Genomic DNA, 25,414 nt, shown 5'->3' on the forward strand with positions numbered 1-25,414 from the left:
GCTAGTACTGAAGACTGAGGTGTCAACATTCTTGAGCTATTGTCACCTTTACCTAACACCCAGTTTGGGGGTCTAAGGGAGGAAAGAGGTACTTACTGATTAAATAAAAAGTCTAAGAAAATTGTAAAGTCCAAAAGTTTTGGGAATGGGAGATCACTGGTTACTACTTTAACAATTCGCATCCGGAGTTTCCTTATTTCTATATGGAGGATTTGCACCAGGTAATATTTAAGGCTGGCAGTCCATCACTTGATTGTGCTATGCATATATTCTTATTTCTGGTTTCCTAGGAAAAAAATATATATATATATATTTATATATATATTTATATTTATATTACTAGTGAGAAAGATATATCTTCCTGAAAAATAATGACAATTCTGTTCTTATTTAGTTTTGGGACACATTGGCTAATGATAAAGAATATGGATGAGGTGTGATGGAAAACTAGGACCAACAAAGGAAAAATCATCTTTGGCAGCTTTTCATCATCATTTTCAGGATCCTCTAAACAGTGCTAATGCTCAGCACCTCTTCTCTTGTGCATTCTTAGAGCTGTGTCCCTGAGATCTTACTCTGAGCCTCCCGGAACAATTAGAACCGGACCTATTATTTTAGGGATGGCCCGTCCTTTGGATGAGAGCTGCCAGACTGTCACCCACTGCAGACATGACTAAGTGATCACTACCCTCTTCCTCTCTGAACTTTGACTCAGCCTTACAATCATTCCCCACTCAAGGCCACATGAGAGCCACTATTAATTGATTGGAGCTGACACTTAAAAAAAAAAACAAAAACAGCCATTGCACGTGTGCTAAACTAATTCCTCTTTTTTATTTAAAAAAAAATGGACAAAATTTACATCCTATTTGAACTCTCATCCCAGAGTAAGAGATTCTTGAAAACATAAAAGGATGTTAAGTCCTTTATCAGTGACTAAAGGTGGAGTTTCAGACCAGAGGAAAAACAAGTAGTGAGGATTATTTAAACAAAGGCAAGGGGTTGAGTTTTCTGATAAGACTCAAAAGACAGCACAGAATTTGTTCCCTGTGAGAGTGAGATGTTTACACTGACCTTTAAGATAAAAAATGGAAGATGTATAAGACACAGTGATGATTTTTAATAAATATTATTTCACCACACACCTAATTCCTATCTGAGTCATAGAAACAGAGTTTGAAGGAACCTTAGAAAGACCAGGACTGGATCCCTAGATCCCACAGAAAACCCAGGTGGGGATTGCTCATGCATGTGCAGTCTTGGCACACATTATTGTACCATGAGGCCTACCCCACTTAGAATCATCGCTGGTACTAGAAAATTCTTCATCCACTAAATTCTGGTATGTTCTAGTCATTGGTTTGAGTTCTGTCTGAGCAATACAGAGTATGTGTGATGTGCCCTCATTCCAAATCCTCTCTTCCCTAGGCAAAATAAATCTTTTTAATAAACCATTCCTCCCCCTCCTTTCCTCACATCACACTGGTTACCTGTTTTTTATTAGTATGGCACATCAGTAGAGAGTTGTATGGCAATTTCCTCTGTGATTATAGAGTCTTGTGATTAGAGGCTATTCATCAATATCTAGCATTTACCTGAGTGAATGTGTACATTGAGGCCGTGGAAAGGGAGGGATGAAGTCACTGGCAGTTCATAAAAGGCACTTGAAGAAAGGGTGTTGGGTGCCTGGGTGGTTCAGTCAGTTAAGCATCTGCCTACAGCTCAGGCCATGATCTCAGGGTCCTGGGATCGAACGCCGCATTAGGCTCCCTGTTCAGCAGGGAGGCTGCTTCTCCCTCACTCTCTGTGCTCTCTCTCGCGCGCGCGTGCTCTCTTGCACTTTTCAAGTAAATAAATAAAATCTTAAAAAAAATAAAAAGGTGTTCATTGTCTCCCTGTACAATATGGGACTGCTTTAATTTTAACCCAGCAGGTTCCTGGATCTCTGGTTTCATATCTGCTGTGTCTAGCACAGTATTGGACACATAGCAGAATCCACTATTAGGTACCAAACTGAATTAGCTAACTGGGCTCTGATTCACTTCTGTTTGCTGAACTTATTACCCATTATATAAGTGAAACTTTCTTCCTGTTCTCCTCATTAATAAATGGAAGTGTTTGGAAAATGGCAAAAGGACAAAATAACTTCATGAAATCAACATCTATTATCTGTTGGCCATGGTATTGGGTACTTTATATAGTAATTTAACACATTTCTCTAAAGCCTTTGTGATGTGGAGATTATTCTCTCATGTTATACAAAGAAATGGAGGTCTTGGATTGTAGGGAATTTGTCTGAGGCCATACAGCAAGTTAATGGCAGCAAGAATTTGATGCCCTCCCCCGCCCCGCCACGATTCCCCCTACATCTTCAGCTTAGATTGAGTGCCTGTTCAATGTGCTCCCATAGCAGCGGAACTTTTTCTAACCCTATGACATCATATGCTTGTTTTTCTAACCCTATGACATCATATGCTTGGTTTTCTAACCATATGCTTGTTTTTCTAACCCTATGACATCATATGCTTGTTTACTCTCCTCCTCTCCTGCCATGGGGAACCATCTCCAATCGGCTCATGTTTGGATGCACAATGTCTGACACACAGTAGGAGCCTAATAATAAATATTTGTTGATGAAATAAATAAAAATCCCCAAAACTACACCGTAAATGCTATGCCAACAGAACTCTGTGACTATTCTCATGTATCATCTCCTAAATGGCCATCATCTTCCATTTCAGACATTGAAACGCTAAGAACTTTAAAAGTTTAGAAAACAGGATAATCAGGCCATGAGCCCATGACCAACCTTCATTTCCTGGCTTCCCAGGTCCCCCCCTCCCCCCAACTCCCTCTCCTTAGCCATCACTGACAAGCACTTACATCTCCAACATTAACAGCAATTACAGCTTGGAATAGTAAGAGAAAGGAGCCATTGTCTCTGATGCCCCTCCCACTCTATGAATGACAGATTTTATAAGTCATCCAATATGGCCACACCTAGGAAGTAGGGTGTACAGAAGTCAAGAATACTGTTCTGGGATTAGAGGACTCAAATGCAAACCTTGGTTCTGCCAATTACCAGTTGTATGACATTGAACAGATGACTTTATTTCCCCAAGACTCAAGTTCCCTGCTTGCAAAATGGGAATTAAAATGATATCTACTTCAAGGGTGCCCGGGTGGTGCAGTCAGCTAAGCATCCGACTCTTGGTTTTGACTCAGGCTGTGATCTCAGGGTCAGGGGGTCAAGCCCCACGTTGGGCTCTGTGCTCAGTGAGGAGTCTGCTTGAGGATTCTCTTTCTCCCTCTCCCTCTTCCCCTCCCACTTGTGCTCATTCTCTCTCTCTCTCTCTCTCTCTAAGAAATAAATAAATCTTTTTAAGATAAGGTATCTACTTTTAGAGCTGTTAGGGTTCCATGAGATAATGCACGAAAGTCCTTCAGACGATGTTTCGTACATTGAAAACATTGAGTGGCAGCAGGTAATGCTAGGACCTGTAGTAGCAGGAGGGCTGCCTGGCCTCAGCTCCCCATGTCCTTTCCAGTAGCAGCAAGAACAAGCATCTGTGAGGATTCTGCCCACGCCATTGCTGCTTCAGAGCCCTGCCCTCCCTGGAGCGGTGTACATTTTCCAAGGAGCTGACGATGCTGATGGAATGAATGCATCCTGATTGATCGATTTTGTTATCAAGTTGACACATGACATCAGTCCTTGAGAAATAACTTTATGATCTTGTTTATTGTTCTCTACAATAACACGGTTTCAGGTAAAGTTTACAGAAGACTCTTTTCACTGCGTTCTTCTCAGAAAATAAAATCCACCACAGGCCAGATAGGAAGCAGGTAAGCTGGTGTTCCTCTCTTTTCCCCACAACCTGGGAAGAAAAAAATAGTATCTTATGCAACACAAGATTGTGAAATCGTATAACATGGGTGATGGGAAGTCACATATATAGAAAACTGTGAGTGGTAAGGATGTGGTGCTTCTTGTAGATCCAAACCTACTCCCTGTGGCAGTCCAGGCCTCTCTTCCCAGATGCTGAACATCATTTTGTTCCTAAAGTTTGTGTGTCTTACCTAAACTGCGGAGGAGAGAGCATCCTTTATGCAGCTTTGTGAAATCACAAACATATAGCTTTTCATTTATGAACATGCTGCTGTGGCAAGACTCTTAGGACAGGCCTGTCTGCCCATCTCCCCATCAATATTCACAGACTTCCATTGCCTCTCCATTCTGGTCCAGACAGCTGAAGGCGGTAGCAAAGAGGCAGAGGACTGGGTACCTTCCGGCTCCCCAGAAAGCTGCTTGAACAGCAGAGAAGTGCTACCACAAACACGCCACACAGAGTGGTAGAGACCCAGAGAGACGTGAGAGGACCAAGATGGACCTGTGGGGTACAAGGCACGTGAAATGAACCAGAAACAGACACTGAAGCAGCAGAAGGGAAAAAGCCAGGTGACCACACAAGCTACACATACATTTGGCATTTGGCTCAGATAGCAGGGATTACCTTTGGTGGGTTTTACTTTATATTTCTCAAGCTGCCTGGCTTTTGGCTGTCACTTTGGGGCCCTGAGAGGGGAAAAAAAGAAAGAAAAACACATAGAAAACTTTAAGACATGATTATTTAAATTTGGAGACGCATGTTGCCTTGAATTTTGGGAAGAAAAATTACAGCAGTCCCATCTTGTACAGGAAGACCATGAACATCCTTTCTTCAAGTGCCTTTTATGAACTGCCAGTGACTTCATCCTTCCCTTTCCATGGCCTCAATGTACACACTCACTCAGGGAAATGCTAGATATGGGTTAATAACCTCAAATTACTTTATTTTTTAAAATATTGCATTTATTTATTTGACAGGCACAGCGAGAGAGGGAACACAAGTAGGGGGAATGGGAGAGGGAGAAGCAGGCTTCCCGCCGAGCAGGGAGCCCGATGCCGGGCTCGATCCCAGGACTCTGGGATCATGACCTGAGCCGAAGGCAGACACTTAACGACTGAGCCACCCTGGCGCCCCTCGAATTACTTTAAATATATGTTGTAAAAGCTAATAATTTGAACCACACACACACACACACACTGCTGTGCACTCCCACCGACTAAGCACTCCCTTGGAAAAAGTAGAGGGCTGTCAACCAGAATGAAGGCTGTGTGTGAGTGTGCATGTCTGTGACCAGGCAGGAAGGATATGAGAGGCACAAGTTTGTGTGTGTGCGCTAAGTGTGAGTCTGGGGTGGAGTGAGAGTTGCTGGGAAAGAAATGGTAAGAAAGGAAGCTGGAAATCAGTGAAGAGCACTTCCAAGCAGCCATCCATTGAGGCTGGCGTTCACACGTACCTGGACCACCACAAGCTGGCGAGAGAATCCAGTCACTGTGGAGTGAGAACACTCAGGGAGCACGTGTCCTCTCTTCCCCCACACTACACGCACCCCCCTCCCCCGGCCAACTCCTCACTTCACACACACATGCTGCTACAAGGCCATGAAGGTGAGACAGCCACCCCCTGAGAGACTTCACAGACTAATACCCTTCCTGCTCCCCTCCCTTTGGAGCTGATTATGATTTCCTTTGCAAATCAGTTTGGCTATTTGTTTTATTAAACTAATGAGGGATTAAACCAGGAGAGTATGGACCAAAAGTATATATCAAGGATAAGTATCGCCATCCTCATTTACTGATGGTGTAGTACAGTTCAGTTTAAGTTATATGACCAACAAGACTGGAATTAGAACCCGGGTTCTCCTGACATCTTTTTCTTACACCGTGTTGTTACTAAGGAGACAGTGCCTAGGTCCTTCCACAGAGACATCTGCTGGTGACATCCAGCTCATGGGGCTCTCAGAGGCCTCAGAGACATTATGGGGAGGAAGCAGGGTCCTACTGGGAGTTCTGTTATATTTTGTGTGACCAGGAATACCAGCTGAATTTTCAGCGGAAAAGAAATAGAACTACCTCTTCATTAAAGCAGGCTTCAGGCCCCTCAGCTTTGCAACACTTCACCACCACGTCCGTGAAGTCTGTAAGCAATGACTTCAGCGCCTCATCTGTAAGTTCAGGCCTTTGCTTCACCAGATTGACAAGAAACCTGTGACCCAGAGATGCCAAATAGAATTAATTAAAACTTCTTCCTTAAGCTCCTCTTCTCCAAAATGCTTGTCACAGTATCACATGTCTTGGGGGGCACTTGGTTGGGGAAAGTATACAAAGTTAAAATATTCCACTTTGAAGGGGTCTCCCGAAGCTTTCCTGTTCAACTTGTGGGATGGATTTCACAGAGAGTTATGTAGTTAAAAACAAAAATGATATAAAAAAATGTGAACATATATTAGGTCTTCCTCGTGTGTAGTACTGTAGATTATTGTAGATTTCTTTTGGTCTTTCTAGAAAATTCATTTTCAAAACAACCTCTGTTTCCTTTTTCTTAGTAGCTGAATGCTGTTTCCACTCCACTTGACATAGACACTACCTAAGTGCCCCCCAAAAAGTCTTATTCTTTAGCCTTTATAACATTGCCTGAGAAGACAAAAGTAAAATTCTTGTCCCTTTTAGGCCTCTTATTTTTTCAAACATTAAGCAAGATCCTCAGGGCAAATATCTAGGACATTCCCTCAGGAAAGTCCAGTTCATTATGAACCTGCCTGTGAGCCTTTTTGCTAGCTGCCCTAAGTCACCTTTCCAAATCACAGTGTACTAGACAATCCACGCCTAGCAAAAGAAAAGACTGGCTAGGTTTTGACTTATAAGCAACAGCAATAAGTAGGCCCCAGTGTTTTTCTGGATTGGAGAGACTGGACAATTTGATGGAAGTTAACAGGATTAGAACACCAAAATCACATATGCATCACGATACACCTTCTCATTAATTATGTGCCTTTGGGCTGAAGAAAAAGATGAATGGAAGAGAATGTTTATACCTGTCTTTCTTTTTTTGGAGCTCCTCATTATGAGCCTGACATAAGTCTGTGTGAAAGGTAAATAGATCTTGAGGTGTAGATGGAGGCACATACGTTTTGTCAGCTTCCAAGCCCTCAAAGCAGGGCCTTCTGAAGGCAAAGTTGGTTTTACAACAGTGGTCCACATCTGGGTTGATGTCCCGATTTTCATTTATTCCACACAACTCTCCAAGAACTAAATCCATCTGTCCCAATGAAAGTTGGAATGCAGATATGACTTTAAAACTTGAATAGAGTTTTTGAAATATGGTTAGAGAAACAGATTGTTCTAAGATGACTGTTAACTGTACTCAGAAAAACCCATGCACTTGTAAACATGATACTACTTGCAAAGCAAAGTAGAAGCTTGCATTATAACAAAATTTCAAGCCATTGCGATTCAAATGCCTATAGGTTAATTTCTTGTTAGCGTATATACAAATCTGTAATTGTGAGCAGAGAGCTGCAAAACAGCCAACTGAAAGTGGCAGCCAAACACTGCGGCCCTCTGATTTATTCCCTTCCTGGGGTGTCCTCCAGGATAATCTCCACCCCAGTCCTAAAAAGATACATCCAAGTTGTGATTGGGCAGGAAGCATCAATTCTCTTACTGACCTGGTGGGGCAAGATTGAATTTGTAACTTTACTTGAAATTACAAAGTTTCTTATATCATTCTGAAACAATATCCTTATTCCTGCCATTTGCCCTAACAATTTACAAATAACAAATTAGTAATAAGAAATAAGAGGGGAGCCTGGGTGGCTCAGTCGATTGAACGTCCCACTCTTGATTTCGGCTCAGGTCATGACCTCAGGGTCATAAGATAAAGCCCTGCATCAGGTTCCATGCTCAATCTGCTTCTCCCTCTCCTTTTGCTCCTCCTCCAGATCGCTCTCTCTCTCTCTCTCTCTCTCTCTCCCCCTCTCAAAAAAAAAAAAAAAAGAAAGTAAGAAGGATGATTTGGAAAACACCAAGAAAATATTTAAGACATTCTCTTTTGCTTCTTAGGATTGTGATGCAGTGAGCCCCCCCAGAAACTTTGACATTCCTTAACAATGTTGAAAACAATGAAGAAAGGCATATAACTGCCTTATTGCTGTAGATCAATGAGTACAGCAGATGTCTTTTTTTTTTTTTTTTTTTTTTAGGACTAGTTAGGTACGTGGGCCATGCTCACCAAATTATCAACGCAGGCAAACTCTTCACTCAGTGTGCAACAGGTGGCCAAAGCTGTCACCATTTCCTTGCCAAGAAACGTCAGTTCTTCAGTGGAGACCTGGGGGGCTATCTTTGTGAGTTTGATAAGGTAGCTGAAAGAACATTTGTCTGTTTGGTTCTAAACAAAAACAGATACCCATTTTCCCTTGTCTAACTGCTTGAAACCCTAACTCTTCCAGGCTAGGGACAACCAAGGTAAGGACAATGTGAACCTCGCCTTTCTCATAAAATGATAGAGAACTATCTCTTCACTCCCTATTTTTCCCACACCCTGCCTCCTAGATTCTGCATTTTTGGCCTCCTCCTAATTTCATGGTAATCTCAGAAATTCTCAGATTTGCTCAGCCTGTCTTACCTGGGGGTATAGGAACTCCCCAGCAGCAAATACTTTGGCTAGTATGTAAAATCCTGCTTGAAATCCCTTGCAGTTAATAAATATTTTAAAGGGAGAATTTAATTAATAGATACATGTTGGAAAAGGATAATCTGAGATGAAAAGAACTAGTATCTTTAATGGGCTGAATTTGAGTTCTCAGCCAATAGCCAGGTTGCAGAAACAGTGAAATCATATTTTTAAAACTGTGTTTTGATTTAAAGACGTTTGGTTTAAACACACACTACATTACCCTGGTAATTAATTAAGAAAATCCAGAATAAACTGTGTATTATTCATGAATGTTTGCAAGAGCACTAAAAAATAAATATTAAAGTATTAAATCCAAAATTATTTCTATAAACTCGGTAAGAGTGGTTCAAAATCTGGGCAAACTATCTTTTCCTTGAGAAATTGCAACAACCTGAAGTTTGTTCTATCCCCTGCCTTCTCAAAGGCAGAATCCAGAGATTCTGGCTTCAGGGATTGACAAAAGCAAGTCCAAGTGAAAACTAAAGCATTAGAGAATCAATTTTCTGGAATCCTGTATTTCTTTCATTTCTAGCCTCATTCCTGGTAAAAGCTTAATACGACAGCTTAATGCGCATTCTTGACTTTTGTGTTTTTATTCTTTCCCAGTTTATGGATTTGCCATAACTGAAAGACTGAGCTGAATTTTTGACACTATGTGGCACTCTTTATCTTACTTATCCCAGTCACAAGTGTTAACCAACTTGTGCAAGCAACTTACTAGTATTTCAAGTCATCTTTCCCCAAATTCTGGAAATGTTCACATTCTCGTTGTACTATCTTGAGGCTTTTCTCAGTTGTTTCATTGAATTTGTATTCCTAAAAATAAGAACAATCATATTTATGAACATTTTATCTAAAATTTAATCATAAGCTTCATGTCAACTTGTCAAGTAGCTTTTATTTGTATAGTATTTTGAAACTATCATTACCATATATTTCTCACTAAGTTGAGAGTAGCTTTCTTTATATGAGTGTGTAAGAATTTAAATCTTTTCAGCTATAAATATAGAGATGGCTTTTACTAAAATTTGAAAGTCCAAATTTTTCATTATCATCCTGTACATTTTTTAGAGCTTTCCAGCTTACAAAGAATAATTCAAATCTTATGTTGACAATGATCATATTTGCTTATCACTTTCATGAGGCCAGAGTAGTCTTTCATTTTTACATAAAGGAAATCAGTCTTATGAAGTCAAATGACTTGCTAGAATGACCCCGCTAGTCAGTATTGCTACAGTACCTTTTCAATCACATTTATTTTTATTTTATGTCTTATTTTTCATCATTTAGAATTGGAACTTAAAACGTCCAACAAGTGTCTACAAATATTTGACAAACTCTATCTCCTCAGCATAAAATTGGATAGCTATCTACTGAGTGGTCATCAGAGATAAAACTACACACCAGTGAATGGATGTGTGGGACATACTGTGCCTCCATATGAAGAAAGAATTTTCTAGCACTATGATTCATTTAAGGGTCAGGAACAGAGTGTGGCAGAATTTGAAAGTCAAATCCTCTGACTTCATTGATCAAATATGAATGGGTATAAACTGGCTTTTATGGTAAGTGGAAGCAATTTTTTAGATAAAGCCAAGGCACCACATATCAAATGAATGAGAAACAAATCAGAAATGCCAAATAATTAATTTCCCTACTACATAAGGAATGCATATGAATTGACAGGAAAATGAATAATGGGCATAAACAACTTATTCACAAGAAATTTATAATTACAATAGCTAAAATCATATGGGAAAAGCCTAACTTCACCTAAAAATCAAATAAATGCTTAAAACACAGTCGCTATTTTTTACATATAAATCTAGTAGTTAATTTCCATGCACAATGACGGCAAAGGCAGGGGTGAAGCGAGTATTTTCAAGCACTGTTATAGGACTGTATGCTGATAAAACTTTCTAGAAAGTAACTTGGGCATTTTGTATCAAGTGTTGTGTTTTTTTTTTTAAGTCTATATACTTTGACCTAATAATTTCTCTTCAGATAATATATCTTAGGAAAATAGTCATAAATATTAATAGAGATGAATGAAATGAGATACTCACTTCAGGGTTGCTTATAAAATTTAAAACCTAACTAAATGTTCACAATGTCCAACACATGGTAGAACAGTTAAATAAATCATGATGATGAGATCCCATCATTTAAAATAAAGTGTTTTGAAGTCTGTTTAATGACATAAAAAGTTTTCTATGATAGTAACTAAAAAATAGACCCAGGGGTATCCTGGGTGGCTCAGTCAGTTAAGCAGCTGGCTCTGAATTTCAGCTCAAGTCATGATCGCAGGGTCCTGGGATCAAGTCCCACGTCAAGCTCCCAGCTCAGTGGGGAGTCTGCTTGAGGATTCTTTCTCTCCCTCTGCTCTCTGTCTCTGTCTCTCTCTCTCTCTCTCTCTAAAATAAATAAATAAAATCTTTTTAAAAATATATCAAAAATTTCTTAAGAAAGTATTATTCCAATCTTATTTTTAAACACTCATATATGCATAGAAAAGATGAAAGAAAATGTTAATTATAGCTATTTCTCAGTGATAGTATCAAGCTTTCATTTTTATCTTTATAACTTTTGGTACTTTCCTAATCATCTTTTATAATCATTTATTACTTTTACAATCATAAAAAATCCTATACAGCTCAATAAAATGCAGAATACATAAATAAAGATCTAAATGTAAAATATTGAATGGGAAGATTTTTTTTTCTGCATCAACACACAGAATTAGTAGTTCAAAACATTGTACAGAAACCTAACATAGTATCAGTCTTCCCAATGATTAGCCCACACCGAATTTAAGTACACTCAGATGGGTCAATCACATTTCCTACTCCCTAGACTAGAGTAAAACTTTGATGTCAGCTATGAAAGGTTTGTTGTTAGGCTTTGTTTTGGCCAGTTCTGTGAGCCCGGAACACTGGAACCTACTGCATGGCGGTAACAGTCTGGAGGGTTTTCTGCGTGGCAACACTCTTTCAGAAGATCTTCATACACTCCAGCAATTCTTAAAAGCTCCGGTATAGAGAGTTCCGGATGTCTCCTTGAGTGTTCATACAGAAACCTGTGATGTGTAAAATGTTTCATATATTAGACCTTAGAGAAAGAACAAAATATCAAATCCTGCTATCTCTTAAGCTAGTCAGATCTTGTAACACTGACTCTGCTTTCAGATGCTAACTTCCTCCTCCAGTTTTGCTCAGGGAGTGATTTCAGAGGATATTTTGACTACAGGACATCATTTTACAAAGGTTCTCTTCCGTAGTATGTTTTAAACCAACAGTGCTTTTACTTGAGAGGATAGAATGATTAGTAATTCCGAGTTAATTATTAGGATGATTTGATGCGTAAAACATCAGAAATAGTATATCATGCCACCAATACTTTAGAAAATACATAGTGAATCTAATTCTGTTGGAAACGGCATTCAAACCTCCAACTGGAGATGGTGGAAATATGGCTTGCTCCCCGCTCCAGGACCATCTTGGTGAGAGACTGGGAAGCCCATGACGTCATCCCATCACTTGTCAAATATAGGAGTTCCCACCCCTGGAGCTCTAAGTCATTGGCAGTGGTTTCTACGGCCTCGGTGAGAGGCTCCAAGGGTACAGGCGGAGTGATATGGGGAGAAATGGGAAAGTGAGAGGGAAGAGGCTAACACTTATTAAGCCCTTAGTAGGTGCTAGCACTGGATCAAGCTCTGGGCGTAAGAGATAAAGAAATGCTTCCTAGCCTCTGGAAACACTTTTCTCGTTTAACTTCACTTAGTCCTCAAGATCAGTGCTACTCTACAGCTGAAGAAAGGAAGTCTCAGACCAGGGAAGCGCCTTGCTATATTAATGGAAGTGTAACATGAGAACCCTGGTCTGGTAGGATGCCTAATTCATTCTTTTCTAAACCAAGTTGACTCTCTTTGCAGGAGAGTAGTGTCTCCTCTAAGCACCCAGCTGTGCTCTTTACAATCGTTTTCATAATAAAATCTTATTGGGGCACCTGGGTGGCTCAGTCAGTTGAGCGTCTGCCCTCGGCTCAGGTCATGATCCCAGTCCTGGGATCGAGCCCCACGTGGGGCTCCCTTCTCAGCTGGGAGACTGTTTCTTCCTCTGCCTCTGCCCCTCCCTCCTCTCATGCTCTCTCTCTCTCTCAAATAAATAACTAAAATCTTTTAAAAAAAATCTTATCGGGGCGCCTGTGTGGCTCAGTTGGTTAAGCGACTGCCTTCAGCTCAGGTCATGATCCTGGAGTCCCGGGATCGAGTCCCCCATCGGGCTCCCTGCTCAGCGGGGAGCCTGCTTCTCCCTCTGACCCTCCCTCCTCTCATGCTCTCTCTCTATCTCATTTTCTCTCTCAAATAAATAATAAAATCTTTAAAAAAAAATCTTATCTATCCATTCAAAATAAGTTAAAGTGGCCTTCTATGTTTGGCGGGAGCAACACCTCACAAAAGTTTCTCAATTCCAGGGAACTCTGCATCCCTTTTTGGTTCGAAGTCTTTGATTCTTGGGGGGGGTTTTTTGACATTGTCTCTCCTGCTTCTCCACCTGCCTTCTCAATCCTATTTGTGGGATATATTCCCAGACCCTAATGCAACTGCATTTACCCTTCAGAGAATCAAGGGCTTTTAATATCTGATGTAAGCCATGGACCTTTCTACAGGAATAAAATCACACCTAAAAAAAAAAAAACACACACCCCACCAAAAAGCTGCAAACAAAAATTCCTAGAAGCCTACCCTAGCCTGGAAGATCTATTGAGATCTTGTGTCAAATGTTCACACCTGGAAAGACCGAACCTTAAAACTCCGTTTCTGACTCAGCATGCTCAGTGTTGCTCTGTGGTTTCTCCTCAAACACTATGTTGTAACATGATGATGATGATGATAAAAATTGCTTCCATTTGACGAGCACATGTGTCAGGTAGAAGTGAAACACACTACCTCTAACATTTTGTTCAGTTTAATTTGAGTTAATACCCACAACTCATAAGAAGCAACAAAACACAGTGGTTTGGCTCTAAGAGCAAGAGTCTGGTGCCTGACAGCTCTCGTTTGAATCCTGGCTCCACCACATATCATCTGTGTGACTTGGGAACAAGTTACTTAACTTCTGTGCTTCCGTCCCCTAACCTTAGAGGGCTGTTTTGAAAACTAAATTGGTTAGTAGATGAGAAGCACTTAACATTTGGTAAGTTTTCACTAATCTCTCTGTCTTCCAGAGCTCCGGGTTCACATACAAAGTTGTCTCATGATACTTGAGACCACATGGATGGACCTGGAGCGTATTAGGCCAAATGAAATAAGTCACACTGAGAAAGACAAATACCATACGATTCCACTCATAAGTGGAATCTAAAAAAAAAAAAAAAAAAAAAAAAGACTACAAACAAATGAATAAGCAAGAAGCAGAATTAGACCTATAAATACACAGAACAAACTGATGGCTGCTGGAGTTGGGGGATGGGCAAAATGGGTGAAGGGGAGTGGGAAATACAGGCTTCCAGTTCTGGAATGAATAAGTCATGAGAATAAAAGGCACAGCGTAGGGAATATAGTGAATGGTATTGTAGTAGTGACATATGGGATCAAATGGCAGCTACACTTGGTGATGAGCCTAGTATAATGTATAAACTTGTCAAATCATTATGTTTTGCACCTGAAACTAATGTAACATTGTGTGTCAACTATACTCAAAAAAAAAAAAAAAAAAACTATCTTATGACCTTCCCAATTGTTACTTCATGTGTACCTCAAAGTCAGTGTGGTCAGATCCAAACATATTCTCTTTCCCACAAAACCTTCAACCCATACTTCCCATCTCATTGAATCTGAAAGCTACTTACCCAACCACCTAAGCCCCAAACTGGGATTCATTCCAGATGAAGTTTCTAAAAAACAAAAGTGATTTTGTCCTTCCTTATTCTTCAGTGAAAGCCCTTCAGTGGCATCTCGTTACTTAGCATGTCTGCGTGATCTGACCGCATATACTTCTCACTACCGTCTCTCACTGAGAATACCCTACACAAAGCCACAAACACACCAGGGGGTTTTATACTTCCATCCGTGATCTACCTCTTCTGTCTAGATTACCAAAATGTCTTTAACTACCTCTTCCCTGTCAAGCCTTTCCAAGTTTCCCAAGTACAGTTGGCCACTTCCTCCTCTGTCTCTACATTATGGATTCCATAGTGCTATCGGAAATAAAAGAACATGCTGTGCATTCATTTATTGACAAGTCTGTCTCTTGCCCCGTGGCACTCCCTGTTGATGAAAGCTTACTGCGGGTAAAAGCTCTGCTGTGCATTCATTTATCGATAAGTCTGTCTCTTGCCCCGTGGCATTCCCTGCTGATGAAAGCTTACTGCGGGTAAGAGCTCTGTCTAACCTCTCATAGTGCCTGGATTGTGTTTCATTACCAATAAACTTGGAATGAATGGATATTCTTATATGAATTTTATGTATGATGATGTGAAACACAGAGAGGTTAACTTGTTCTAGTGACCCAGCCGGGACTCCAATCTAGTCCCTTTGGCTCCAAGTCCACTAGATTCCCTTGAACAGCTGTGGGGTGGCAGTGCATGGCAATCCAGCCCACAACTTCCTAGGCCAGACCTCCTCCGGTCCAATCCTCACTCAGCCAGCTTTTAGCTGTGAACCTTCAACAAGTGATTTAGCTGCTCTGTACCTCCATTTACTGATCTGAAACAGTGGGGGGAATCGTGCTGGTTCACGACTGTTGTCAGAATTAAAGCAGATCATCTACACCAAGTATTGGGTCCACTGTCTGGCACGTATCAAGTACTCAATAACTGTTAGCCATCCCCAGAGTCACATGGTTGCATCTTCTTAAAATCAGGTGAAAACACCATGATCGGTAGCCATGATTTTTTTAAATTATGTGATTCCCAATGATTTAAATGGTTCCCATTCTTTCTACCCAAATTAGCCAAAATAGGTCAAATCATAAGTTTCTGTTTGCCTTATAAATTTCAGTATAGACTTATGTTACTCAGCCATGAAGATCGTTTGATTAGCATCTCGTTCTTCACACACATTTTCTCTCTCAGTAAATTTCACTTCTCTTAGAGCTAAGTCCTTTGGTCTGTCATCTTTATTCGAGGAAATGATGCACTCGCCACGCTCTGGCATTTTCTTTTCACAGCACTCTTTGATTTTGCTAGAGATGGAATCTTGTTTGGAACAAATATGGCTCATAACCTTGCTCTGTAGGACAGAAGAATGAAAATTACTTTATTTTCATCATTTCTTCAGGGCTGGGTTTTCCTTCATAATGAAATGGTTGTGTATACACAACCAACCATGTTCCTCACATCTGGAATTGCTTCATCAGATAATTTGATCACAATATTTAAATTTTGTCTTAATGTAATACACATGAAGTTTTCACATGAAGGCAAGTTTTATTTCTGATTTCAAATGCTAAAATTATGAAAATTTTGAAATTATTATAAAACCCACATTTCCATAATCAAACAATAAAAAAATAGTGAGTGATATTGCTTTTAATTGGAGACCGATTAAGGACAAAATAATTCTTGGGGATATCTGTTGTCCACTGCTTGAAATAAAATGTATATATCTTCATATTCTAAAAATCAAGTTAATTAACATACAGTTTTGCTGTGAATTTTAGAAAGTAAAACTGATTAAAAGTCACTAAAAAAGCCTCATTTCAACTAAGAAGGCAAGATTTTTTTTCTTTTTGTCTAAAGATTTGTTTATTTATTTAACAGAGACAGAGAGGGAGAGAGAGAGCAGGAGGAGGGGCAAAGGGAGAGGGAGACAAGCAGACTCCCTGCTGAGTGGGGAGCCTGGAGCAGGGCTCGATCCCAGGACCCTGAGATTGTGACCTGAGCCAAAATCAAGAGTTGGACACTTAACTGACTGAGCCACCCAAGCACCCCAGAAGGTGAGATATTTTTAATGAAATTGTGTTACTTTTGTGTGCATTAACAACTTAAAGTAAGTCAATAATATATTTACCAGTATATGCCCTTAGAAAATCACTTTAAAGAATAACGTAAGAGTTATTTTAAATTAACAACTCCACTTATTTGACAAGACTGCTCCTAAATAGCTGGAGGAAACTCAGAGAAAGCAGTTCTTAAAGATATAATGGTAAAAATCATTCTCTGAGCTTTACTATTTAATTTCTAATATCTCTAAAAGAAGATGTGCCATATTAAAGAAAACATCAATATGCCTTAAATGATTCTAAATTCCTAAAGTTTTATGTCATGGACATTTAGCTGTGTAAAATAGAATCTGTTGAGTAATCTAATAACAATCCCATGTGTAAAAAACCCCAAAGTTTTATTTGAGCTTATTTGTTAACATTTTATTTTTTTATTTTATTTATTTTATGTTATTATTTAGCAATTCATTAACATTATTTTTTAAGGTGTATTTATTTGAGAGAGAGCAGGGGAGGAGGGACAAAGAAAGAGGGAAAGAGAATCTTCACGCTGACTCCCTGCTGAGCTCGGAGCCTGATGCGGAGCTCGATCCCAGGACCCTGAGATCATGACCTGAGCCAGAACCAAGAGTCAGCGGCTTAACTGACTGAGCCACCCAGGCGCCCCTTAATAGCATTCTTATTTCATGTGGTAAATAAAGTAGCCACATATGAGGAAACTTCAGAATAAAAAAAATGGCTGCTCCAAATCACTATTTTTACTTGGTTTTAGAGAATATTTACCCTGTCACGGATGCACTGCACAGCATCCCCTTCACAGCATCCATCATACTTGGAAGAAACATCTTTTAGGAGGGAGGTAAGTTCCTTAAATTCAATCTTGGGAAATTTCTGACTAAGTATAGCAATATTTCTGGAAAAAGAATTGATAAGCCACTAAAACAACTTGAACAGCAAGTAAGACAAGGGGGACTTCTTTGCTGATAAAGTATAAATAGCTGCAATAGGAATGGGAACCCTTGTTTTATTCACAAATATCTTTACCAAATAGCTGTTTATATGGGGCACAGCCTACAGGATCACTCAGCAGCTCTTAGGTTGATATTTTGAGTCCTGGACCAGGAGCAGGATAAAAAGGCCTGAGATATAGGCTCGCTTCCATAATTTTTATAGCAAAACCCTTTTTGTCAGGACCACAGCCTCCTGCTTTGAGCCCATGCAGGGATAGATAATCCATCCCAGAACTCTTTCCTGCTGATCTAGTTAAAATCTCGGAATTTTTCTCAAGACATTGCAATAGCACCCTTACTAATTAGTCAGGATGAGCACTAGAGATAAAAATTATCCTTATAAAGCTGTCTGCTAGTCATTAAAGTCAAAGACGGATGGATCCATCCCATCTAAAGCACTTGGAGGTTTTAAAACCCTGGTTGGTAACTTCCAGACCAATTCAGATTCCCAACTAACCAAAGAATATCTCAGAAGTAACCATCTTTCTCTCTAGGGTCTCCCCACTTCCCAGGTCTTCTCTCATTCTGACCTAATGTCCTGGTTCTGAGCTATCCATGTGGACTGAGAACCACCTCATCAACCCTGGAGAAGAATAAAAATAAAAAGCCATCAACAATTTAATAAAAATGGGACACAGAGGAGAAAATATAAGCAAAGACAGGATTCATATTAAAACTCACATCGATTCTAAGACTTGCAGTCCAAACTTCATAAGTGCCCCACAGACATTTTTTTGAAAAGAAGATGATGCTTTTAAATATTGTATGACAGGTTCTGCCTGAAGGAGAAAAAGAAAATTCTATTGAAGCAAGAGCAAAATCCTATTATTCTCTTATTTCTTAACTACATCTAACAAAATTTTCCAAACTTTGCTCAGAAACAGAAAATCTATGGGATTTTTATCTTAATAAGTTTATATATCAAAAGAAACATGTATTTGTGGCACATTATAAAAGTTAGGCCAGTCTTCCTGATGACTGAATTATGCTTGGTGAGAAGGTGTGTTGTGAGCTTGTCCATCTCTAATGGGATGATTAAATTTTATGGGTAGCCAAAAGAGGGTTTGACCCAGAATAAAAGATAAATGCCATTTTTACCCTAGATATTCACTCACTAAGGCTTTCCTCCAATTTACAAGGAAGACAATGCTAGAAGAAAGACCCTGGAAATAGGCAATTGTCTTTCAAGGGTCTCAAGTAGTAAGAAATTTAGATCAGCAGCAGGTGGACAAAGGTTTGAAAAAAAACATCGAAAGTGGCAAGAAAATGGCTGATAAATGGTAAACAACCCTTTTCTAAAGTTAACTTTCAGTAAAGATCTGCAGTGTGGGGTGACTACTTATTTTCATGAAATAAATGCAAAACTCACCTTTGTCCGAAAGCAGTTAGCTTTGTCTTGTTCTTCACAACATGTTTTAGTCATCTCCTCAAAACGAGCAGCAACAGTTAGAAGTGTAGGGGCAAAAACAAAGGGGTTCCTTCTGGAAACTTCATATATATAACTATAAAAGAAAAAAAGAGGAAAGGAAGGAAAGGGGTTAAAAGCAGGAAAGAAATTTTTTAAAAAATGGTAGACAAGGGATGGGAAGAAAGGGGAAGGGAAAGGAAAGATAGAAAAAGACAAGAAGATCAAGTTTCAAAACTGAAAGAGGAAGGACTTCCCATTATGGAAGCCTTCAATATAAGACAACATTATCCAGTCTCTAATAAAAGTTTTATCAATTAAGTTGCCAACTCCCAAATCAGAGTGATGATTACAGTTTTCATCCTGAACACTGAACTATGGCTGCTTCCAGATGGTCAGCAGCTCTCCCTTCCACATTCAAAGAACAGCTACCTGTGCACACTCCCTCTGAGATCCAGGGATTTTATTTACTTCTGTTCAAATCCACTTGTAATTTAAGTTTCAATGAGCACACCCCCTTTCCAGAAAAAAAAATCTCTGCTTCTGTAATTACTGCACTACTGCAAACAAATTTTTGGTAAACATCCATTGATTTAATGTTTACCCTCAGTAAAAGCTCCACCTTCCTTTTGGGAAAACTAGATTATTCCCTCCAGTAGCAATTTGGCACCATGCACGCACTCTTTTCTAGGGCTTACCACATTAGAAAAACATGTATCTTTATTGAAAGGATCTTGAAAGTAGGTTTCATATCTTATTCATATTTATATCCTCAATGCTGAACACAGAATGTGACCCACAATACATGTTGAATGAATTAATCCATCAATGAAACTAGCTATGTTCCTTTGGAATAGATACTGGACTCAGCCTAAGAATAATTCCTCAGTTAGGTAATCCTTCTGCTAAAAGAAAACTTACTTGTTTAGAAAAGATTCTCTGTTATTTTTATAAGTCTGGCATTTCTCTTCAGGATCCAGGGTAGGAAGAGGAGGCAGAAATCCTACATCAGCTTTCTTATTATGGAAGAAACAAAGTTTTCTTTCCAAGTCGACCTTACCACAGCAGTGTAAAAAATTATGCTTTTGTGGCAGTCCTTCCAGAGCACATATATTTTCCAGTAAAACATCATTCTGGACAACAGAAAAGTAAAAGACATATTTTATTCATTGTAAAGTTTTTCAACCTTCTGAGATGACACAATGAATACAATGAGTGATGAGTGTCACCCTTCGGGAAAGAGATTCCAATTTCCCCAGTATTACCAATAAAGCATTGTTACCCACACCTGTGACAACCATCCCACACTTTGGGAAACTTTTTCTACCCTACCTTGGGACCCTTTAACCTCTTACTCCTTCTTTGCTACTTACATTTCTCTTATATAACAGCTTTTTTCCTTTTCTCTCAAGGTGATGAGGTCAGAGTGTGAATGTGTTGGTAAAGTATTAGCAGTAGTGTTTCGTAATAGTCTTCTAGAAATGCAGATGGTGAGGTGCCTCAATGGCTCAGTCTGTTAAGCATCTGCCTTCGGCTCAGGTCATGATCCCGGGATTATGGAGTCCCGGGATCCAGCCCCATGTTGGGCTGCCTGCTCAGCAGAGAGTCTACTTCTCCCTCTACCTCCTCCTGCTCTCTCTCTCTCAAATAAAATCTTTAAAGAAATAGAAATGCAGATGGTGACTCTATTTGGCAGAGGCCCAGAAAAGGGGGTATGACAATAGAGCATATATTGAGAGAGGCAGCTAAGGAGGTTACCTCTGTACTTCTGTGCACATTGTCCAACTATTGGCTGCCTCCCTGTCTGTATACATATGGCATGGACTGCAATCTCGTAGCCAATTCCTCCTATGCACCGTAATACAGAATTGCATCTCTCCAAGGAAAGTACCTTATCCTAAATTCCAAAGTCAGGCAAAATAAAAAATGAGGGGGCATGGAGCATCTCTTTTTTTATATTTCAAGCCAAAAATTCTCTGTTTAACAAATAAGCGTTATTTGTTTAAAAATGCAAACAATTTACTTACAGCTAATTTGGAACACATTGGGAGTGTCATGCCACCCAAGCATTTATCTCTATATTCTGTCATGGCTTTTACCAACACTTCTACTTCTTCAAAGGAGACCTCCTGAATATACTGAGCAAATGCGATGATTGTGCTGCAACAGTCCACAGAGAGTACACAATGATCACCTGTAGAATTTCCACTTCTGTCCAACAAAAACTCATAGAAACATTCACTTACTGATTAGTCTCAGGAAATTATCGAAGTGTGAGGGCTATAAATTTTACAATTTCTTGACAATTCAATTGCCTTATCTGAATTTTATGAATAATACTGTATTTACTTTTTAAATACAGCTTCTATTTAATTGAATTACTTTTGAGAAGCATTAACATTTCTGGAATATATCAGATAAGATCATATAAACACCATCATCATAAAAAATAGTTTAGAGAAACTCACATATATCCAACATTCTCCTCTATAAATTTCTGGGTGATACTGACATCATCTGAAAAGCAAAGATATATAGGTTATTATGTATCCTGGTATTTTAACATTTTCCCACCAAATAACCATACATGACATCTACATTTACAAAGTATAAAATAGAAAACTCACTGTAGAAAGTAATTTGGCATACTTAACAAGAAGGAGAAAAGTCATATGAACCAAATTTGAGAACTTAATCACAGCTTACTATGTACTCAAGAGATATTCATTAAGTTGAATTGACTTGAATTAGTTTCAAACTGACCAGACTTCAGATTTGCCATTGATGTCTCCCCAGCCACAAATGTCCAATCCAAGCACCATTTTCATGCTAAGTATTTATCATGTATGACTAGGAAAGCAATATGAAGATTAACTGATACGTGATGTATTGCTACTACAGGGCCCAACAAGAGATGCCATAGTGTGCCAGTAGTCAGTATAGTTTATAATGCTAGCCAGACACAGATATTTAGATGATACCTGGACTAGTCTAAAGTCACTGATTCTCTCCCAAGGAGCATATGTTAATCAGAGCACACTTACATTTGTCCACATAGACTACTTTCATGGAGTCCTTACTTTTGCAAGGTATTGTGCTGGACAATATGAGGCAATCAGTGATAATTAAGACATCTCCCCTGGACCTCAGGTTTCTAAGTACTCTCATAGTGCAAGTGACTTATGAACATGACTATAATCCAATTTAGAATGTACATGACATTCTAAAATAATATAGGTAAGCTTATGATAGGAATGCTTTATGATCCTTGGGTGAGAAACCAGAAAAGGATTATAGCAAGAGTGGTGTATGAGTTGAATCTGAAAAAACATACAAGATTTCAGCTAGCAGAGAAATAAAGAGGCTCATCTCTCTGTGTGGAGGGAATAATGTGAGGGAAATTACAAAAGTAAGAAATCTTGGGATGTATTCGGAGAAAGTCAATTAATCCACTTTCATGAAAGAGTGGGTCATAAAGAAAAATGGAAACTAGGATAGAAAGGACTTGGATCCATATTTTGGGTGTCTTGCATTTAAGCCTAGGAGTTTGGGCTTCAATTAGAAGCTATGAAAAGCCACTGAAAATGTTTATATAGAATAGTAATATGATTATTTCTTTTTTTAATTGAAATATAATTAACAGACAGTGTTATATTAGTTTCAGGATACAACTTATTGATCCAACAATTCTATATATTACTCAGTGCTCACCACAATAAATATAGTCACTATCAGTTACCCATGCAACATTATTACCATATTATTGACTATATTCCTATTCTGTGCTTTTCATCTCCATGACTTATTTATTTATTTTATGACTGGAAGTTTGTACCTCTTAATCACATGTATTTATTTCACCTATTCCTTCACCCACCTTCCCTTTGGCAACTTTGTTCTCTATATTTAAGAGTCTGGGTATTTTGTTTGTTTGTTTTGTATTTTAGATTCTACATTAAAGTGAAATCATATGGTATTTGTCTTTCTCAGTCTGACTAATTTCACTTAGCATAATATTCTCAAGGTCCATCCATGTTGTCACAAATGGCAAGAGCTCATTCTTTTTTATGGCTGAGTAATACTCCATTGTATATATACACCACATCTTCTTTATCCATTCATCTATTAATGGACACTTGGGTTGCTTTTATATTTTGGCTATTGCAAATAATGCTGCAATAAACGTAGGGTACATATATCTCTTCAGATTCGTGTTTTCATTTTCTTTGGTTAAATATCCAGTAGCGGCATTACTGGATCATATGGTATTTTTAATTTTTCAAGGAATCTCCATACTGTTTTCCACAGTGGCTTCACCAATTTACATTCCCACTGATAATGTATGAGTGTTCATGTTTCTCCACATCCTCACCAACACTTATTATTTCTTGTCTAATTTATATGCAACTACAAAAGACCCTGAATAGCCAAAGCAATCTTGAGAAAGAAGAACAACTGGACGTATCACAATCCCAGATTTCAAGATATACTACAAAGTTGTGGTAATCAAAATAGTATGGTACTGGCACAAAACTAGACATATAGATCAATGGAATAGAATTGAAGTCCCAAAAATAAACCCACGTTTCTATGGTCACATATAATATGTACAAATAAGACAAAATATACGATAGGGAAAAGACAGTCTCTTCAATAAATGGTGTTGGGATAACTGGACAGCTACATGCAAAAGAATGAAACTGGACCACTTTCTAACACCATACACAAAAATAAACTCAAATGGATTAAAGACCTAAATGTGAAACTATAAATTCCCTAGAAGAAAACATAGGCAGTAATCTCTTTGACATCAGGCTTAGCAACATTTTTCTAGCTGTGTCTCTGAAGGCAAGGGAAGCAAAAGCAAAAATAAACTATTGAGACTATGTCAAAATAAAAAGCTTTACACAGAGAAGTAAACCATCAACAAGATTAGAAGGCAACCTACTGAATGGGAGAAGATATTTGCAAATGATATATTCAGTGAGGAGTTAATATCCAAAATCTATACAGAGCTTATACAACTCAATACCAAAATACCCCCAAGCAATCCAAGTAAAAAAATGGGCAGAGAATCTGAATAGACATTTTTCCAAAGAAGACATACAAGTGGCCCAACAGACATCATTAATCATTAATCATCAGGGAAACACAAATCAAAAGCACAATGAGGTATCACCTAATATGATTATTTCTATATGCTAAGAAATATCAGCCAGGTAGTGGTATATCTAATATGCAGGGAATTAGAAATAGACACAGTGCCTGACAAAGAGAAAGTGACAAGAACTATTTGCCGAATAGATGGGTGGGTGAATGAATGGATGGATAGAAAAAAAAGCAAGAAGCCCATTAGGTGACATTTGTAATTGTTCTATTGAGAAATCAGCAAGACATGAATTTTGTTAGGAGTAATGGAAATGTAAAGGAAAGCACAGATGCACAATATATTGAAGAGACAAAAATCAACAGGATTTTTGAAGACGTCATTACAAGGGGCAAAGTAGAAGAACTCAAAAATGCCCATTCTTCAAGCCTGTGACTGGTCTCACTAGACTAAACTAGAGGCACTGTGGGGAGTATGAAATTAAGTCAGATACAGTCCACATCTCCAAAGCCACTGCAATGCTTATGGAACTTAGTGCAAGTTACAAAAAAGTCCTTCATCCATGCCAGAGGGATTACAAAAAGACACCTCCTCTAAACAAATGAAGTTCAAAATGTTCCCCCTTTGGGAAGAAAAAATATATGTCACCCTTTCTCCCCAGGCTGACACTGCCTTGGCCAGATTAATGAGTACAAACCTGAGAATATTTATAAACTGTGCAGTTGGAAGAAGCAGGGTCCTGCGTACCCTAAAGGTGTTTACCACCTAGTTGGGAGATATGTTGAACAACCATAGATTAAAGAAAAATCCCAACTCACAGCTCATATTTCACTGTTACCATACACTATATACACTTGCAAGAAATACTAGTATTTTTAAATCCAAATTCTATATCCCAGCAACACTTTCTATACTGCTATAAAGCTGGTGACCATTTGCTGGGTGTGATAACTACTATCTCTGTCTATAGATTGGGTAACGTGACCATGAAAATACAAAATCTGGGAAGGTTAGTTCAAGATATGTGACCAGTATATATATATATATATATATTCACTCCCCTCCCCCCATGAGGAGGGGAGTGAAAAATTAAATGGAAATAAAACAAGGTTAAAAAATTAGAAATTATCCCAACCTAGTCATTCCTTAGCTAATATACAAGTAAATTGCTTACCTACATCTTGAGGCTGTGTGGGCAGGGTTAGGGATTCAGGCACAAAGAACAGGAAAATAACAAAACCTGTAAGTTTTAACTGTTTCATTTTTTTTTAGAAATCACATTCACAAAAGAAAGTAATGTAACTGAGGAAGATCAAGTTTTTATATTATCTTTGACACTATTAGTAAAAAAGTAACCTGTTTAACCTATTTCTCATATACCTCAC

At 38.7% G+C, this 25,414-nt stretch overlaps 1 protein-coding gene across 1 annotated transcript; it reads right to left on the reverse strand.

The window, feature by feature from the left end:
- Nucleotides 1-48: 48 nt before the first annotated feature.
- Nucleotides 49-25,414, reverse strand: AFM (afamin). The gene is made up of 14 exons (XM_021702283.2): nucleotides 25,204-25,414; nucleotides 21,391-21,439; nucleotides 20,950-21,082; nucleotides 19,844-20,055; nucleotides 18,887-19,019; nucleotides 18,199-18,296; nucleotides 17,291-17,420; nucleotides 15,581-15,795; nucleotides 11,508-11,640; nucleotides 9,283-9,380; nucleotides 8,118-8,250; nucleotides 6,922-7,145; nucleotides 5,960-6,092; nucleotides 49-72 (listed from the first exon to the last, which is right to left on the reverse strand). Exons 1-14 carry the CDS (start codon nucleotides 25,289-25,291, stop codon nucleotides 49-51), a joined length of 1,803 nt encoding a protein of 600 aa, XP_021557958.2. The 5' UTR covers nucleotides 25,292-25,414.

Source organism: Neomonachus schauinslandi, chromosome 2 (assembly GCF_002201575.2).
Source record: "Neomonachus schauinslandi chromosome 2, ASM220157v2, whole genome shotgun sequence".
In the NCBI taxonomy this organism is placed as follows: Eukaryota; Metazoa; Chordata; class Mammalia; order Carnivora; family Phocidae; genus Neomonachus; species Neomonachus schauinslandi.

Coding starts and splice junctions, on each gene's coding strand:
- AFM (XM_021702283.2), bottom strand. CDS start 25,291: ATGAAACAGTTAAAACTTACAGGTTTTGTTATTTTCCTGTTCTTTGTG. Junction 11,641..15,580: donor CAAACGATCTTCATGGCTGA/GTAACATAAGTC, acceptor TACACATCACAG/GTTTCTGTATGAACACTCAA. Junction 73..5,959: donor AAGCCTGCTTTAATGAAGAG/GTAGTTCTATTT, acceptor TTCCTCCCTTAG/ACCCCCAAACTGGGTGTTAG.